The sequence below is a fragment of the Bufo gargarizans genome, chromosome 2, assembly GCF_014858855.1.
Source record: "Bufo gargarizans isolate SCDJY-AF-19 chromosome 2, ASM1485885v1, whole genome shotgun sequence".
Taxonomy (NCBI): domain Eukaryota; kingdom Metazoa; phylum Chordata; class Amphibia; order Anura; family Bufonidae; genus Bufo; species Bufo gargarizans.
Genome location: NC_058081.1, coordinates 268,464,956 through 268,483,168, shown reverse-complemented (window position 1 = coordinate 268,483,168; position 18,213 = coordinate 268,464,956). Strand labels below are relative to the sequence as shown.

The 18,213-nt window shown below is 41.1% G+C and overlaps 1 protein-coding gene across 3 annotated transcripts in view; it reads left to right on the top strand.

Moving 5' to 3' along the window:
* Positions 1-7,348, top strand: part of PTPRZ1 (protein tyrosine phosphatase receptor type Z1) — a 250,893-nt gene extending 243,545 nt beyond the window's left edge. For all 3 annotated transcript variants that reach the window (XM_044280285.1, XM_044280284.1, XM_044280283.1), the window contains 2 exons: positions 3,435-3,570; positions 6,567-7,348. In XM_044280285.1, the coding sequence (XP_044136220.1) occupies positions 3,435-3,570; positions 6,567-6,704 (274 nt within the window). In that variant the 3' untranslated portion in view covers positions 6,705-7,348. The remainder of the gene's footprint in view (positions 1-3,434; positions 3,571-6,566) is intronic.
* Positions 7,349-18,213: the final 10,865 nt, after the last annotated feature.

Genomic DNA, 18,213 nt, shown 5'->3' with positions numbered 1-18,213 from the left:
TTTGTAAGCTAAATTTGTTTCATACCATGTAGTGGGAAGTGGAAAAAAGTCTGAGAAAGGTTTTTATTTATTTGGGTTTATTTTTTTTACACCGTACACTATGCGGTAAAATTGACCTGTTATCTTCATACTCCAGGTCAGTACAGTTACATCGATACCACACTTGTATACGTTTTCTTGCATTTTAATACTGAAAATAGTTTTTTTTAACCTTTGAGAAAAAAAAAAAAATATCTCCATATTCTGACCCCTATAACTTTTTTGTAATTATGTATACGGGGCTGTGTGAGGACCCATTTTTTTGCGGGGTGATCTTTACTTTTCAGTGATACCAATTTGTGTGTGACTTTTTTATAAAAAAAATTATTGGGGAGTTGAAGTGACAAAAAAATGGCAAATTGCCTGTTTTTATTTTTTACCCCCATTACGCCATTTGCCGTATGCCATTAATATTATATTTTAATTGTATGGGCATTTTCGCATGCGGCGATGCCCATAATGTTTCTTTTTTTATTGTTGGTTAAAGTATTTTTAATTTAAGAAAAAGGGGGTAATATGAACGTTTATATTGTTTTATATTTATAATACCTTTTTTTTAACTTTCTTTTGTACTTTTTTAAGTCACCCTGGGTGACTATAACTGACAATCATTAGATTGCCCATTGTATTCATTGATGGCTATATAGCTATCATCGAACCCTTAGGCCCCTTTCACACGGGCGAGTTTTCCGTGCGGGTGCGATGCGTGCGGTGAACGCACTGCACCCGCACTGAATCCTGACCCATTCATTTCTATGGGGCTGTGCACATGAGCGTTGATTTTCACACATCACTTGTGCGTTGAGTGGAAATCGCAGCATGTTCTATATTGTGAGATTTTTCACGCGACGCAGGCCCCATAGAAGTGAATAGGATGCGTGAAAATCGCATAGCATCCGCAAGCAAGTGCGGATGCGGTGCGATTTTCACGCATGGTTGCTAGGTGACAGTCTATTCACTGTATTATTTTCCCTTATAACATGGTTATAAGGGAAAATAATAGCATTCTGAATACAGAATGCAGAGTATAATAGCGCTGGATGGGTTAAAAAATAAAATAAAAAATTTAACTCACCTTAGGCTACTTTCACACTAGTGTTCTGCTGTCCGCTCGTGAGCTCCGTTTGAAAGAGCTCACAAGCGGAGCAGAATGCTTCCGTCCAGTCCTGATGCAGTCTGAATGGATGCGGATCCGCTCAGACTGCATCAGTCTGGCGGCGTTCAGCCTCCGCTCCGCTCGACTCCGCACGGCCAGGCGGACAGCTGAACGCGGCTTGCAGCGTTCAGCTGTCCGCCTGGCCGTGCGGAGGCGTGCGGATCCGTCCAGACTTACAATGTAAGTCAATGGGAACGGATCCGCTTGAAGATGACACCATATGGCTCAATCTTCAAGCGGATCCGTCCCCCATTGACTTTACATTGAAAGTCTGAACGGATCCGCTCAGGCTACTTTTCTAAGTTATTAATGCAGACGGATCCGTACTGAACGGAGCCTCCGTCTGCATTAATATGATCGGATCCGTTCAGAACGGATCCGATCAAACGCAAGTGTGAAAGTAGCCTTAGTCCACTTGATCGCGAAGCCCGGCATCTCCTTCTGTATCCTTTGTTGAGCAGGACCTGTGGTGAGCATTAAATACAGGTAAAGAACCTTTGACGACGTCAGATCACATGCTCCATCACCACGATAATGGACCATGTGATTGGAGCATGTGATCTGACATCACCACAGGTCATTTAGCCCACAGCTCATTCAAGAAGTAAAGAGACCGGGAACTACGCGATCAAGAGGAGAAAGTGAGTTAACTTTTTTTAAATTTATTTTTAACCCCTCCAGCACTATTATACTATGCATTCTGTATTCAAAATACTATTATTTTTCCTTATAACCATGTTATAAGGGAAAATAATACAATCTTCAGAACATCAATCCCAAGCCCGAACTTCTGTGAAGAAGTTCGGGTTTGGGTACCAAACATGCGCGATTTTTCTCACGCGAGTGCAAAACGCATTACAATGTTTTGCACTCGCGCAGAAAAATCGCGCATTTTCCCTCAACGCACACGCCTCTTATCCGGGCCAAAAATATGACGCCCATGTGAAAGAGGCCTTAAAGAGCACCTATCATTGGTCCAAACATTGTGAACTAAGTATCGTGACATAGACAGCGGCGCCCAGGGATCTCACTGCACTTACTATTATCCCTGGGCGCCGCTCCGTTCTCCCGGTATGTCCTCTGGTATGTTCGGGGACTTGGTTATAGTAGGCAAAGTCTGCCCTTGTTCTGCTGGGCATCTCCTTCTCCTAGGCTGTAGCGCTGGCCAATCGCATCGCAGAGCTCACAGCTTGGGAGAAAAAAACTCCCAGGCTGTGAGCTCTGCGCAGCGATTGGCCAGCGCTACAGCCTAGGAGAAGGAGACGCCCAGGGATAATAGTAAGTGCAGTGAGATCCCTGGGCGCCACTGTATATGTCATGATACTTTGTTCACAATGTTTGGACCTATGAAAGGTCCTCTTTAATTTTCAGTATAACAATACAGTGCTGTCACCTAGTGGCCTGTATTGCTATATTAGTCTAATAGACTCTGAAGCCTGCTTGAGGCTTCCGTGTTTTAGATCAATTTAACAGGTTCCCTGATCTCAGCCGGGGAACGCTGTTACCGAAGCGGAAGCGTGCGGCTTCCGCTTCCGGACTGATCAGATGCCGTGGTCACATTTGACAACGGCATCTGAAAGGAATACCTTGCATACATGTGCCACGGGTCGCTGCCATTTAAAATAGCAGAAACCTGGTGGTTATGGCGCCCTTTGCACGTGCGAGTGGGCGCGATGTTTAGAGACCGGACGTCCGCCGTACATGTACAGCGGAGGTCCTCAAGGACCTCTGTTGAAAATTCTGTCTTTCGTTTTCACCTTCTATAGAGGTGTTTAAGGGAACATATCTGAGGGAATTTATAATTTATTTTTATTTTCTGATTGTAGATTTATTTTCTGTACATGATTATGGGGTCATCCATTTTGCCAGAGCTAGCACTCTGTTCTGTTAATGGCAGTTTAGAGAGTTGTTTTACAGCAGGCACATGTACGTAAGAAACTATTATACTATTACTTTGGTTTTAAATGGGATTTCAGGGCGTTGCAGAAAAGCCTGGAGTGTTATGACCCTGTGGAGGAAAGATAGTTTTGTCAGTACTTACTCCCAAGTTATTTATAGTAATATTTTTTGTAAATATACCTACTGAAATTGACAGATTTCTGTGGAAAACAAGATTTGTACTGGTACAGCTGCTAATAGTTCACAGACATTAGTGTTAGTTTTACTTCATCTTCTAGATGTGAAGCATATTAGATATTAATATCAAGAACTTGTATTATGGAAGTGCATCTTTTTTCAGGTATGGAGGAGTAACAGCTGGAACATTCTGTGCTCTGTCTACTCTGACGCAACAACTAGAGAATGAAAACTCTGTAGATGTTTATCAGGTTTCCAAGATGATCAATCTGATGCGACCAGGGATTTTCACAGACCTAGTAAGTTTACAATGAATATATCAGACAAACCCCAGCAAAATCTGTTGTAATTTTTGTATTCTGTTTATTACTTAAAGAGAACCTGTCAACAGAAAATGCTGTGTAATCTGCATGTTATAGAGCAGAAAAAGCTGAGCAGATTGATATATAGTTCTGTGGGAAAAGGTTCAGTAAAACATGTTTATAAATTTAAATCTCTGCTCTGAGTTCGATTGTACACAGGTGACATATGAGTGTATGAAAACATTCACTGATAGTTGTACACAAGGGAGGTATTATAATTGATTGATTGTATTTTCAGTGTAAGGGCTCATTCAGACGGCCGTATGAATGAGTCTGCATCCGTCCTGCAATTTTGCGGAATGGGTGCGGACCCATTAATTTCAATGGGGCCACAAAAGATGCCGACAGCACACCGTGTGTTTCCATTCAGCGGACAAGAATAGGCATTTTCTATTATGGTTGCGTCCACAAACTGCGGAACGCACATGGCCGGTATCCGTGTTTTGCGGATTCGCAAAGCACTACGACCGTCTGAATGGGCCCTAAGTGTGAATACATAGACAGCTTTTAGTCACTGATAGTTGTACACAGGGGAAGTGTTATCAGTGATTGATAGGTTCTCTGTGTAAGTGTGTGTACATAGATTGCTGTCCATAACTGATAGTTGTACAAAGGTATGGTGTTATCAGTGATTGTATTCTCTGTGTAAATGTGTATACATAGCTGTCAGTCACTGATAGTTGTACACGGGGGAGGTGTTATCAGTGATTGTATTCTCTGTGTAAATGTGTATACATAGCTGTCAGTCACTGATAGTTGTACACAGGGGAGGTGTTATCAGTGATTGTATTCTCTGTGTAAATGTGTATACATAGCTGTCAGTCACTGATAGTTGTACACAGGGGAGGTGTTATCAGTGATTGATGACATTCTCTGTCTAAGTGTGTATACATAGATAGTTGTCAGTCACTGATAGTTGTACACAGGGAGGTGTTATCAGTGATTGGTAGTATTTTCTGTGTAAGTTTGTATACATAGATACCTGTCAGTCACTGATAGTTGTACATGGGGCAAGTGTTATGAGTGATTGATTGTATCAATTGATTGATTGATTTAATTATGCTGAAAAGCAGTTATTAGATAAAAGCATAGTATTGTGGATGTGCGATCCAGTTTCACTCTTATATTTTTCTCATTGATTGTATTCCCTGTGTAAATGTGTATACATAGCTGTCAGTCACACATAGTTGTACATGGGGAGATGTTATTAGTGATAGTGTTCTCTGTGTAAGTGTGAATACATATATAGTTGTCAGTCACTGATAGTTGTACACAAGGGAGGTGTTATCAGTAATTGATATCATTCTCTGTGCAAGTGTGTATACATATATATCTGTCAGTCACTGATAGTTGTACATGGGGCAAGTGTTATTGATTGATTGTATTCTCTCTGTAAGTATATATATATATATATATATATATATATCTATAGAGATAGATAGCTGTCAGTCACTGATAGTTGTATTAGGGCAAGTGTTATCATTGATTGATTGATTGTATTCTCTGTGTAAGTGTGTGTGTGTGTGTATATATATATATATATACATTTAACTTTTCCAGTATCGAGATCTGGCAGAGTCTGTGACTGACAGCTATCATATATATATATATATATATATATATATATATATATATATATATATATATATGTGTGTGTATATATAGCTAGCTGTCAGTCCCAGACTCTGCCAGATCTCAATACTGGAAAAGTTAAACACAGATGTGAAAGTAGCTTAAGTCACATGATGCAGTAACTGAAAATGAAGATGTGAATGAGGTTTAAAGGGAACCTGTCAGCACCAAAATGGACCATACACCACCAGCAGTACCTTAAAGCTGTTGACATCGGGTTTCTCATCAGATGTTCTTGTGTAATATGTCTGAGGCGCATGATCACTGTAAAACAACTTTTATTCCCCTGCAGGTTGTATGCAAATAAGGTTCTTGAAGTCAAGGGGGCAACGGCTTTCACGCTTGAAGTCAAGATCACTCCACCGCCATACCACCCTTTCACATTTGATGGATGTCCTTTTGAATTCTTTCAGACACAATCCCATCCTGAGATTTTGTGCATGGGCTGTATGATCTTGTGACTGATGCAGGGTAGTGTTCTCTGAAGAGCTTACCCACGTGAGTCTGCGCCTGCGCATTGTAGCCAAGTACACTACAGCGGGGATCAATGCGCAGTTGCCGGAAACAAGATCATATGGTGCAGTTGCAAAATCTTACACTGGCATTGCTCCTGAAAGAATCGAAAAGGCCATCAATCAAATGCGAAGACCGGGAGGGAACACACTGTGCTTGACTTTAAGAACCTAATTTGCTTACAACCTGCGGGGGGAAAAAAGTTGTTTTACAGTGATCATGCACCACAGATATCTTACACAAGAATATCATTAGAAACCTGATGTTAACAGCTTTAAGGTACTGCTGGCAGTTTATGGTCCATTTTGGTGCTGATAGGTTCCCTTTAACATCTATTTGTAATGCAAGTCTGAAAAAACCATGTGGTTCTTTAAAGGCAGAGAGAAGGCAAAGGGACCCATCCTAAATGGGGGTCCAACCCGGGGAACTCCTGCTAATCAGCTGTTTGAGGGAGTTGCAGCATTGTGCTAAGCCTCCTCCTTGACCTGTGGCATGACGTCTATTGGTCACATGTCCTTTGTTCAGCACAGTCCCATTCAAGTAAATGGGATTGAACTGCAATGCTGAGCACAGCTGTTATACAATGTACATGGTTGTGCTTAGTATACTGTGAGGAGGCCAGAGCACAACTCTGCTGTGACCCCTTCCAACAGCTGATCACTGGGGGCTGTCAGAACCACACCTTCATTTACAGTATATGAAGGTTGTCAACAAGTAGATGTTGTTAAATGATCCCTCTTGTGCATATGTGTGTCAATAATGATGTGTTACTTTCTACACTTTTCTAGGAGCAGTATCAATTTTTATATAAGGCTATTCTGAGTCTGGTGAGCACAAGGCAGGAGGGACAGGTGGCGAGTATGGAGAGTAATGGATCTGCTGTACCAGATGGGAACACATCAGAAAGCCTGGAGTCCTTAGTTTAATTATGGGAAACATCGGCCTGCTCATCATGTACTTGTCTGAAACTTCTTCCAGCACTATTTTTGTACATGACTTTTGCTTACTATTAACAATTAATAATGTGTGCCTTGGGGAAGATTTTGTAATCCATAATTCATGTGATCTCATGATTAATTGGACCAGTCATGGCAGTGTTTTATAAATGGAGTTGTCATATATTTGCTCAGTATTAGTTTACTACTAGCACATTTTTAATCTTTCGACTCTTGATATTTATAGCTGCGTACTTATGTACTGTGTAGTAATGTGGTAATGCTTACATGTAGTCGTTTTATAGTCTTAATATTGAATTGTAAATAGTACATCATTTCAAGGAAGAAACTATGCGTAGCTAAGGAAGTAATAACCTAACATTTAATGTAAATACTGTTTGTGACTTCATGGACCAAATTTATATTTATAATTGTAGATTTTTATATTTGATCGCAGAGTCCGTTTTTTAGCTATTTGTATTTGCATTGTCACATTGATATACTCAGTTTTTATTGTAACTAGGTGGTCTGACCTGTTTATGCAACACACATCTTTAATGATATAATTACTGCTACTTTGCATGGAATGTTAACTATTACAGTATGTAATAAATCTTAGAAAATTGTTTGCAATACGTGTGAATACAGTACATGTGATTGGGTTGGTCCAGTATGATGTAAAATCTTTTCATATATAATCTTATATGAATCTGTATTATATAAACAAAACAATGTAATTAGAAACGGTTGAAATAACACTATAGAAGAAAGCAGAGCCTACAAGAGCATGTGAGGATTGGGGAGAATTTTTCATGAAGGTAATAACTGAAGTCAGTTTTGCATTGTCACCAGATTTGAGTCTGCATTGTCACCAGATTTATCAAGTGTTGTACGTTGTTTGTTAAATTTAGCAAATTTTCTAACCTAACACTTTTGTCTAGAAATACTACTCCATTAGTAATAATTGCCCTTAAAGGAAACCTGTCACTTCCAAAAACCATCCCAAGCCACCAGCAGCGTGTTTCCAACGATAATTTTCTTCCTGAAGGCAAATGCAGCTAAAGCTCAGAAAATGTTGTTTTATCCCCTGGCCCGGCGCTTCTCCACACAGCGACCTCCTTACTTCAAGTCACGGTAACCCCGCCCCTTCCCTGCTCCTTTGCTGTGACTGACAGCGCTTATGCAGAGAGTTTGGCAAAGCCAGCCCGACAGCCGGCTGTCAGTCACAGCAAAGGGGCAGGGAAGGGGGCGTGGTTACCGTGACTTGAAGCAAGGAGGTCGCTGCCCCCTTGACTTCAAGCATGTGTGGAGAAGCGCGTCGGCAGGGGATAAAACAAACTTTTCAGTACTTTTGCTGCATCTGCCTTCAGGAAGAAAGGCAGCATCAGAAACACACTGCTGGCTACACGCAGGTACTTGGGATGGTTTTGGGAGGTGACAGGCTCCCTTTAATGTGTGCCAGTATAAAAAAAAATTTTTAAAAAATGTGTGGCAGCACAAAAATACCCTTACAATGTGTGCCAGTACAAAAAATACCCCTTACAATGTGTGCCAGTAAAAAAAAATACCCCTTACAATGTGTGCCAGTACAAAAATACACCTTACAATGTGTGCCAGTACAAAAAATACCCCTTACAATGTGTGCCAGTAAAAAAATACCCCTTACAATGTGTGCCAGTACAAAAATACACCTTACAATGTGTGCCAGTACAAAAATACACCTTACAATGTGTGCCAGTACAATAAATACTCTCTTATAATGGATACCATTACAGAAAAATCCTCCTTATAATGTGTGCCAGTACAAAAAATACCCCTTTAGTGCCCCTAGTAGAAACAGTGTCCCAATAGTGCCTCTACTTATAGTGTGTGCCAGTACAAAATATACTTCCTTTTAGAGCCCCGAGTAGAGCCAAGTTTTCCCATAGTGCCCCCCTGTAACATTTGCCAGTACAAAAAAAAGCCCACTTATGTGTACCAGTACAAAATGCCACTTCTTAGTGCCCCTAGTAGAACCAATGTCCCCATAATGCTCCTCCAGGTTATAATAATACCCCCCTCCTATAATGGCCCATGCTGCCAAGTACAAATAACAATCTTGGTTGAATTTGATGGACTTATGTCTTTTTTTTTTCAACCGTATTAACTATGTAGTTATAAATACTTACTTTCATGCGGCTGTCAGGATGCGGTGAAGGACACAAGTCTCTTCCAGAGTTTGTCCTGAGCTGTATGCAGCCTGGCTCAGGTGGAACGATGATGATGACACCAACACAGGAATGGCAGGAGAGGAAGACATCACTTCCGTGCCCCGGCGCAGCATTTTACTGAGGACGGCGATACAGTTGAATATGTAGAGATGTGCGCTTCCACAACAATCTTGTCACATATGAATGCTGTCTTCTGCCCCTCAGCTATCTATGTATGCACATTTATAAAGGACCATATAAAGGACCGCCTCTTTGACTTCAAAGCCTACAATAAGCAGGAATTTAAATGTCAGATACAGATTATTATATGACTTTCCTGTATTGCATGGCACACTGAGTGCTTCATCTATTTTTTTTATTTTTTTTAAATTGGCTTCTCCATATAAAAAAAAAGTTGCTGACCCCTGTTCGACAGGATGGGACTAAGCCCTTCAGGACCCTGCAGTTTTTGCATTTTAATCTTTCACATAGCCGTATAACAGCTTTTTTTTTTTTTTTTTTGCAGGACAAGTTGTACTTTTTAAAGGCACCATTTACTATTGCATACAATGTAGTGGGAAATTACCGGCAATTGCACACATTAGCCCCATGGCTCTGTTGTGTAAAACAACAGAAACCCAGTGGTTATGGCGCCCCAAGCATTTGTGAGTGGGCGCTATCTTTAAAGACTGGACTTCCAATTTAAATTTAGGTACTAATAATTTACATGCATCTGGAGTGGCCTGGGCTGGAGGCGAGAGGATGATGCCAGTAGTCACACTCAAGGTAGCTATGGTTCTTCCTGGTGCTGCTGGGCCATGCCTAGTGAAGGAAGGGGTGCAACCTTTGTTCCCCTTTGGGCACACCATGGTTTAAAGGTCTTTTGCCTGATGGCGGGTTGGGTGCCCTTGTTGTTGGTAGATTGTAGGGGTGCAAGGCAGGAGGAGTAAGAGGAAAAACAGAGCAGTTGTAGAAAAAATGTGGTGCAGCCACTTCAGAGTTCAGAGGTAGTGAAGTTGAACAAAGAAAATAAACTTTACTAGAAGTTCAGTAGCTTTTAAATACATCAAAAAATGGGGTGCAGGCACAGTACTTTAATGTTGCTAAACAGTTCTTGAGGCTGTGTACATAGGGGACAGTACAGGCGCTCCCTGAGTTAGGCTACTTTCACACTAGCGTTCGATCGGATCCGTTCTGAACGGATCCGATCATATTAATGCAGACGGAGGCTCCGTTCAGTACGGATCCGTCTGCATTAATAACTTAGAAAAAATTCTAAGTGTGAAAGTAGCCTGAGCGGATCCGTTCAGACTTTCAATGTAAAGTCAATGGGGGACGGATCCGCTTGAAGATTGAGCCATATGGTGACATCTTCAAGCGGATCCGTTCCCATTGACTTACATTGTAAGTCTGAACGGATCCGCTCGCCTCCGCCTGTCCGTGCGGAGGCGAGCGGAGCGGAGGCTGAACGCCGCCAGACTGATGCAGTCTGAGCGGATCCGCTCCATTCAGACTGCATCAGGGCTGGACGGAGGCGTTCGGGTCCGCTCGTGAGCTCCTTCAAACGGAGCTCACGAACGGACCTATGAATGCTAGTGTGAAAGTAGCCTTACTTTCCAAGGTAGGAATGCTATGCTTTCACTCCAGCCAAGGGGTGCAATTCTCTCTCTCAATGTCCACAATACCCAGCTACATGTTACAGACCATATAAAAGACTTGTAATCTGTCTCTAGTGAATGATAAAGAGCCTGTAGCCTGTAGCCCAGCCACATTTTGTGTTCAGTAGCCATAAACACACGGTACCTTCACAAGTTTGTTTGATGCATTGTCCTTTATGGCTGCTCTACCAACTTTAATAAATGCAAATCTTATCTCCCTCTGAGGATGCCACCTGGTTCTGTCTTCTTTGGGTCACGCAGCTGTCTGCTCTCTGCTATTCCTAGACCTGTTCTTTCTGCTTTTGCTCCCCACTTTCTAACTAACTAACAAGGGCCCACCCTGCCTAGCAACTGTTGCTGGAGAGGTGTAGTTAATCCCATATACATAGCCATCAGGATAAAAGTTAATCAAACTGCAGAAATACAAAATTCTACATGTTAACCCCCTATGCAGTGAACCACCAAGTCACTGCCCATCAATACTGGGAGAGTGACTTGTAGAGGAGGGTTTTGGTACTTGTAGATTACAGCATTCAGTGTCAATCAGCTGTTTCTAAGGCCAACAGAATATTGTCATGTATTAGAGACATGAACTCATGGGGACAAGCATGTATTATCCACTTTACAAAGCTTTGCTGTGGCCTCATCTGGAGTATGCAGTTCATAGAGAAGATGTCCTAGAGCTGGAAAAGAAGAGCAACTAAACTGATAAGGACATGGAGAGTCTAAGGCTGCATTCACATCTGTGCTGTGAACTCCGGACGTCTGTTCCAGAGTAGGAGCAGACTACCGGAGTTAGCTGTATCGATTATAGCCACACAGCTGAATCTCCGTTCACTATAATGGCAATCGGTGAGAATCCAGCCCCATTCCGGCATACATTGAAGAACAGAAGTATTTGAACACCCTGCGATTTTGCAAGTTCTCCCACTTAAAAATCATGGAGAGGACTGAAATTCACATTGTAGGTGCATTCCCAGTCTAAAGGCCTAGTTCACACGATAGTTTTTTGCGAGTGTACGGGACATTTTTTCTGTGTTCCGTATAAGGAACCATTAATTTCAATGGTTCCGCATTAAAAACGGAATGTGTTCCGTAAGCATTCCGTTTACGTATTTCCGTTCCGTTGAATCACATTCCGTGGCTGCATTCAAGTCAATAGGTCCGCAAAAAAAAACGGAACACATACGGAAATGCATCTGTATGTCTCCTGTATCCGTTCCATTTTTGCGGAACCATCTATTGAAAATGTTATGCCCAGCCAAATTTTTTCTATGTAATTACTGTATATGCCATACTGAAAACCGGAACGGAAAAGTTAACACAACGGAACTCAAAAATGGAACAACGGATCCGTGAAAAACGGACCGCAAAAAACTATAGAAGCCATACGTTCGTGTGAACTAGGCCTAAGAGACAGATTAAAAACAAAAAACAAAAACAGGAAATCACATTGTATGATTTTTAAAGAATGTATTTGTCTTGCACTGCAGAAAATAAGCATTTGAACGCCTGAGAAAATCAGTGTTAATATTTGGTACAGAAGCCTTTGTTTGCAGTTACAGAGGTCAAACGTTTCCTGTAGTTCTTGACCAGGTTTGCACACATTGCAACAGGTATTTTGGCCCACTCCTCCACACAGATCTCTTCTAGATATGTCAGGTTTCGGAGCTGTCGCTGAATAACACGTAGTGTCAGCTCCCTCCAAAGATGTTCTATTGGATTTAGGTCTAGAACCTTGATATGCTTCTTACAGAGCCACTCCTTGGTTATCCTGACTGTGTGCTTCGGGTCGTTGTCATGTTGGAAGACCCAGCCACGACCCATCTTCAATGCCCTGACTAAGGGAAGGAGGTTGTTGCTTAAAATCTCACAATAAATGGCCCCATTCATCCTCTCCTTAATACAGTGCAGTCGTCCAGTCCCCTTTGCAGAAAAACACCCCCAAAGCATGATGTTACCACCCCCATTCTTCACAGTAGGGATGCAACTCATCCTTCTTTTTCCTCCAAAAACGACAAGTGAAATTTAGACCAAAAAGTTCTACTTTGGTCTCATCTGACCATATGAATTTCTTTCATGCCTCCTCTGGATCATCCAGATGGTCATTGGCAAACTTCAGACGGGCCTGGACATGTGATGACTTGAGCAGGGGAACCTTCCGTGCAGTGCATGATTTAAAACCATGACGGTGTAGTGTTCTACCGACAGTGACCTTTAAACTGTGGCCCCAGCTCTCTTCAGGTCATTGACCAGCTCCTCCCTTGTAGTTCTGGGCTGATTTCTCATCATCAATGATACCCCACGAGCGGAGATCTTACATTGAGCCCCAGTCTGAGGGAGACTGACAGTCGTCTTTAGCCTCTTCCATTTTCTAACAATTGCTCCAACAGTTGAACTATTTTTACCAAGCTGCTTGGCAATGGCTCCATAGCCCTTTCCAGCCTTATGGAGGTCCACAATTTTGTCTCTGGTGTCTTTTGACAGCTCTTTGGTCTTGCCCAGGGTAGTAGTTGGCGTCTGACTGACTGTGGGGTGGACAGGGGTCTTTAAAGAGCTGAGACAGGTTCTACTAAGTTAGGCTGGGTTCACCCAGGCTTTGCTGGAAAAGATATGGGTGCATTGCGGGAACATGCGCGATTTTTCCCGCGAGTGCAAAGCGTCTTAATGCGTTTTAAACACGCGTGAGAAAAAAAACTGCATGTTTGGTACCCAGACCCGAACCCGGACTTCTTCACAGAATTCTATACATTTTATTATTTTCCCTTATAACATGGTTATAAGGGAAAATAATAGCATTCTTTAATACAGAATGCTTAGTAGGTCAATTGAGGGTTAAAAAAAATATATAATATTAACTCACCTCCTAACAATTGATCGCGTAGCTGCCAGTCTGCTGTTCTTTCTTCAGGACCTGTGGTGACATCACTGTGCTCATCACATGATACATGGTAGTGATGGACCATGTGATGAGCTCAGTGACATCACCACAGGTCCTGAAGAAAGAACAGGAGACCGGCAGCTACGCGATCAATTGTAGGAGGTGAGTTAATAATTTTTATTTTTTAACCCTCAATTGACCTTCTACTAAGCACTCTGTATTAAAGAATGCTATTATTTTCCCTTATAACCATGTTATAAGGGAAAATAATAAAATGTATAGAATAATAATAATACAGTGAATTGACTTTCATCTTAGTAACCATGTGTGAAAATCGCACCGCATCCGCACTTGTTTGCGGATGCTTGCGATTTTCACGCAGCCCCATTCACTTCTATGGGGCCTGCGTTGCGTGAAAAACGCACAAAATAGAGCATGCTGTGATTTTCACGCAATGCACAAGTGATGCGTTGAAATCACCGCTCATGTGCACAGCCCCAAAGAAATGAATGGGTCCGGATTCAGTGCGGGTGCAATGCGTTCACCTCACGCATTGCACCCTCTTGCCCGTGTGAACCCAGCCTTAGATTAATGAGTGGAGTAGAGGTGGACCTTTTAAAGGCACAGTAACAGGTCTTTGAGAGACAGAATTCTTGCTGTTTCTCAGGTGTTCAAATGCTTATGTTCAGCAGTGCAAGACAAATAAATTCTTTAAAAATCATACAATGTGATTTCAAGATTTTTTCATAATGAAGGCCAATACATCCTATAACAGTTGCCTTCTTCCAGAGAGTCATTTGTATATATTGCAGTAGCATAATGGCAGCTGCTGGGTCTGAAAATGACACATATTTAAAAAAATAAGAAAAACTGTTGGTTGACTAGCCTGAGCAAAACTATAAAACAAAAATCACTAAAATGTTACGTTGACTGAGGCCCCAAATAGGTCAAGTATTAAAGGGTGGTTATGATACAATACTGTACTGCATAGCTGTCCACTTTTGAATCAATTTATTTTTAGAAAGTCTATGGAAAATGTATGTATTTATTCACAGTACATCCTTTCTCAAGGACAATACCTCCTGCGGCTCCAAGACTTAAAATTTATATTTCATCAAAAGTCCTTTGAAGAAATCATTACGGATAATAGTTTTAGGTGATCCATATGAGTGTCTCAAAGAAACACCGCATTATAGATGACGTCCTTCATAATAAAATAAAATGTAAACCTTCTCAGATGTGTGTTAGTCCAGGCATCAAATGTGTTAAACTAAAAACTAGATCTCAAAACAAGAAAAATCCTGCTTATTTTAACTGAAGCTTTCAAATCATCTGTGAGAAGTATAAGTGCATCAGGCCTGCTAGATGCATCAGTGAAACAGCATGGGGCGCCCAGCAGAGAAATACCCTGGAAATATTTACAGCATGCCTTTCTGAGTCAGCTTTTAACATAGCATGAGATCACAGTTTCAGTTGAATTAATGTACTTGTTCCCACTGCATTAGGAATTTGCAGTGATCGGACCTTTCAGAATTTTACTTCTGTTGCTACTCTGATTAATCCTATGCTTCTAATCTACCTGTACATGAGTTTAGTATTGTAGACACCAGTCCCTTCAGCTAAACCGCACAATCCTGCTATAATACCAACCCACTCAAAACCGCCTTTTCACACCCATTAATTCCCTAAAAATGACAGACTTTATTTAGATTGAATTGGCAGCCTTTATTATTAACAAAAAGAGTATATGTAGAAATAAAATCTCTTATATAAAAAAACAAACATACCAAACAACTAACAGCGGCATCAAGAAACACAGGGATTTCTTGGCACTACAATTATGTATATTGGATGACAGATCTTTGATCTCCCTATTTTACCTCCAGCTCCAAGGAATACCAATATACCACCAACTCCAAGAACCCCACTCGCTACATTCAGCATGTCTTTACCCTCATCAAACATGAGTTACCCTACAACAACAAAGCCTGCTCCAAGCCTTTTCTGATTTTTAGGGCCCACATGTCAACTCGCACTGCATTCAAATGAACCCCATCATTGAGTCAAAAAATTCCCATGGACTATCTCCAAATCGATGCCTAACACATTCTCCTATTCCAGTTTACAAATGTAGCCTTGTTATCTTTAATGCAAGCCTTACTCCGTTTCTCAACTGAACAGACAGGGCATCAGGTTTTCTTAAGGATGATCTCAGACTAAACCATAATCTCTCAAGTGAATGAGGACGTAAAAGGTCATAATGGATTTCCATAATCAGTTCTCAAAATGGACAGACCAGGTCATTGCCTCCAATGTGTGGAATCAAGGTGTCTGGGACTCTGTCTAGTCAGGAAAATAATTCACTTCCACCAATACACAGTTCCAGACTATAGTTCTGAATCTCAGCCACCTGACAACCGAGAAGTCCCTGGGGAAGTTGCCTCCCATTCTGGCACACATCTGGTTGTTCCACACCCCAATACACATACCGTTGTGTTCCAAATAATAGCAGTCAGACATCACTAACCTGATCAATCACTGTTTTTGGTAGAAATTATATTTCTACATGGCAATTAATTTACTAGCAGATTTAGTAGAGTAATAGAAATCTAACAGTCATGACACGCATGCTGCTGATTCTGTGTAATTGAATCACTAATTGAAAGGGGCATGTTCAAAATAATAGCAGTGAGGAGTTCAATGAGTGAGGTCATTCATTCTTTGAAAAACAGGTGGCAATTATTGCCCTTATTTAAGGAAGGAAGGTAGAAAATGTTCTACATGCTGGTTACAGTGCATTTCTCTATGAAATTCTGGAGGAAAATAGGTCGTTCCAGACATTGTTCAGAACAGTGTACCTTGACTAAAAAGTTGATTGGATAGGGGAAAAACATATAAAGAAGTGCAGAAAATGATAGGCTGCTCAGTTAAAATGATGCAAATGCTTTCAAATGGCAACCAAAACCTGAAAGACGTGGAAGAAAGCGAAAAACTACCATTCAAATGGATAGAAGAATAGCCAAAATGGCAAGGACTCAGTCAACAATCAGCTCCAGGAAGATCAAAGAAGGTCTAAAGTTACAATTAGAAGATGCCTATGTGAAGCCAAGCTATCTACAAGAAGCACCCGCAAAGTCCCACTGTTGAAAAAAAGACGTGCTGAAGAGGTAACAGTTTGCCAAAGAGCACATTGACTGGCCTAAATGAGACATTTTGTGGACTGATGAAAGTAAGATTGTTCTTTTTAGGTCTAGTGGCCGGAGACAGTTTGTCAGACGACCCCCAAAAACTGAATTCAAGCCACAGTACACTGTGAAGACAGTGAAGCATGGTGGCGCAAGCATCATGATATGAGGATGTTTCTCATACTACGGTGTTGGGCCTATTTATCGCATACCAGGGATCATGGATTAGTTTGAATACATCAGAATACTTGAAGAGGTCATGCTGCCTTATGCTGAAGAGGAAATGCCCTTGAAATGGGTGTTCCAACAAGACAACGACCCCAAACACACCAGTAAACGTGCAACATCTTGGTTCCAGACCAACAAGATTGACGTTATGGAGTGGTCAGCCCCATCCCCGAATCTTAATCCAATAGAAAACTTGTGGGTTGACATTAAAAAAATGCAGTTTCTGAGGCAAAACCAGGAAATAGAGAAGAACTGTGGTATGTAGTCCAATCATTCTGGGCTGGAATACCTGTTCACATTTTCAGTTTATATAGTGAATGTTTGAGTTTGTAAAGAAGAATACAAAACACTGCAATTTTTTTGAACAGTCTCATTCACTTTTCTTATTTTTTCTTTTACAGAAACAACTTAAATTTGATATATTTTTGTTCATGTTTTGATTTGGAATATAATGTTTAGTGTTCCTAATGCATTTGTGTCTATGGAAATAAAAGCTATTAGAAGGATTTTGAGCTCTATTCACTTTTTTAAACACACTGCTATTATTTTGAACAAAACTGTACCAATGTGTGGCCAAAGAAGAACTTGTAAAGACATCACACAATTAATATTAAATAGCATAAAATTTCAACAACTGATATTGTGTGGATGTACATACAGTACAGACCAAAAGTTTAGACACACCTTCTCATTCAAATAGTTTTCTTTATTTTCATGACTATAAAAATTGTAGATTCACACTGAAGGCATCAAAACTATGAATTAACACGTGGAATTATATACATAACAAAAAAAGTGAGAAACATGTCATATTCTAGGTAGAAAATATATGTCATATTCTAGGTTCTTCAAAGTAGCCACCTTTTGCTTGGATTACTGCTTTGTACACTCTTGGCATTCTCTTGATGAGCTTCAAGAGGTAGTCACCTGAAATGGTTTTCACTTCACAGGTGTGCCCTGTCAGGTTTAATAAGTGGGATTTCTTGCCTTATAAATGGGGTTGGGACCATCAGTTGCATGTGGAGAAGTCAGGTGGATGGATACACAGCTCATAGTCCTACTGAATAAACTGTTAGAATTTGTATTATGGCAAGAAAAAAGCAGCCAAGTAAAGAAAAACGAGTGGTTATCATTACTTTAAGAAATGAAGGCCAGTCAGTCCGAAAAATTGGGAAAACTTTGAAAGTGTCCCCAAGTGCAGTCACAAAAACCATCAAGCGCTACAAAGAAACTGGCTCACATGCGGACCGCCCCAGGAAAGGAAGACCAAGAGTCACCTCTGCTGCGGAGGAGTTCATCCGAGTCACCAGCCTCAGAAATCGCAGGTTAACAGCAGCTCAGATTAGAGACCAGGTCAAT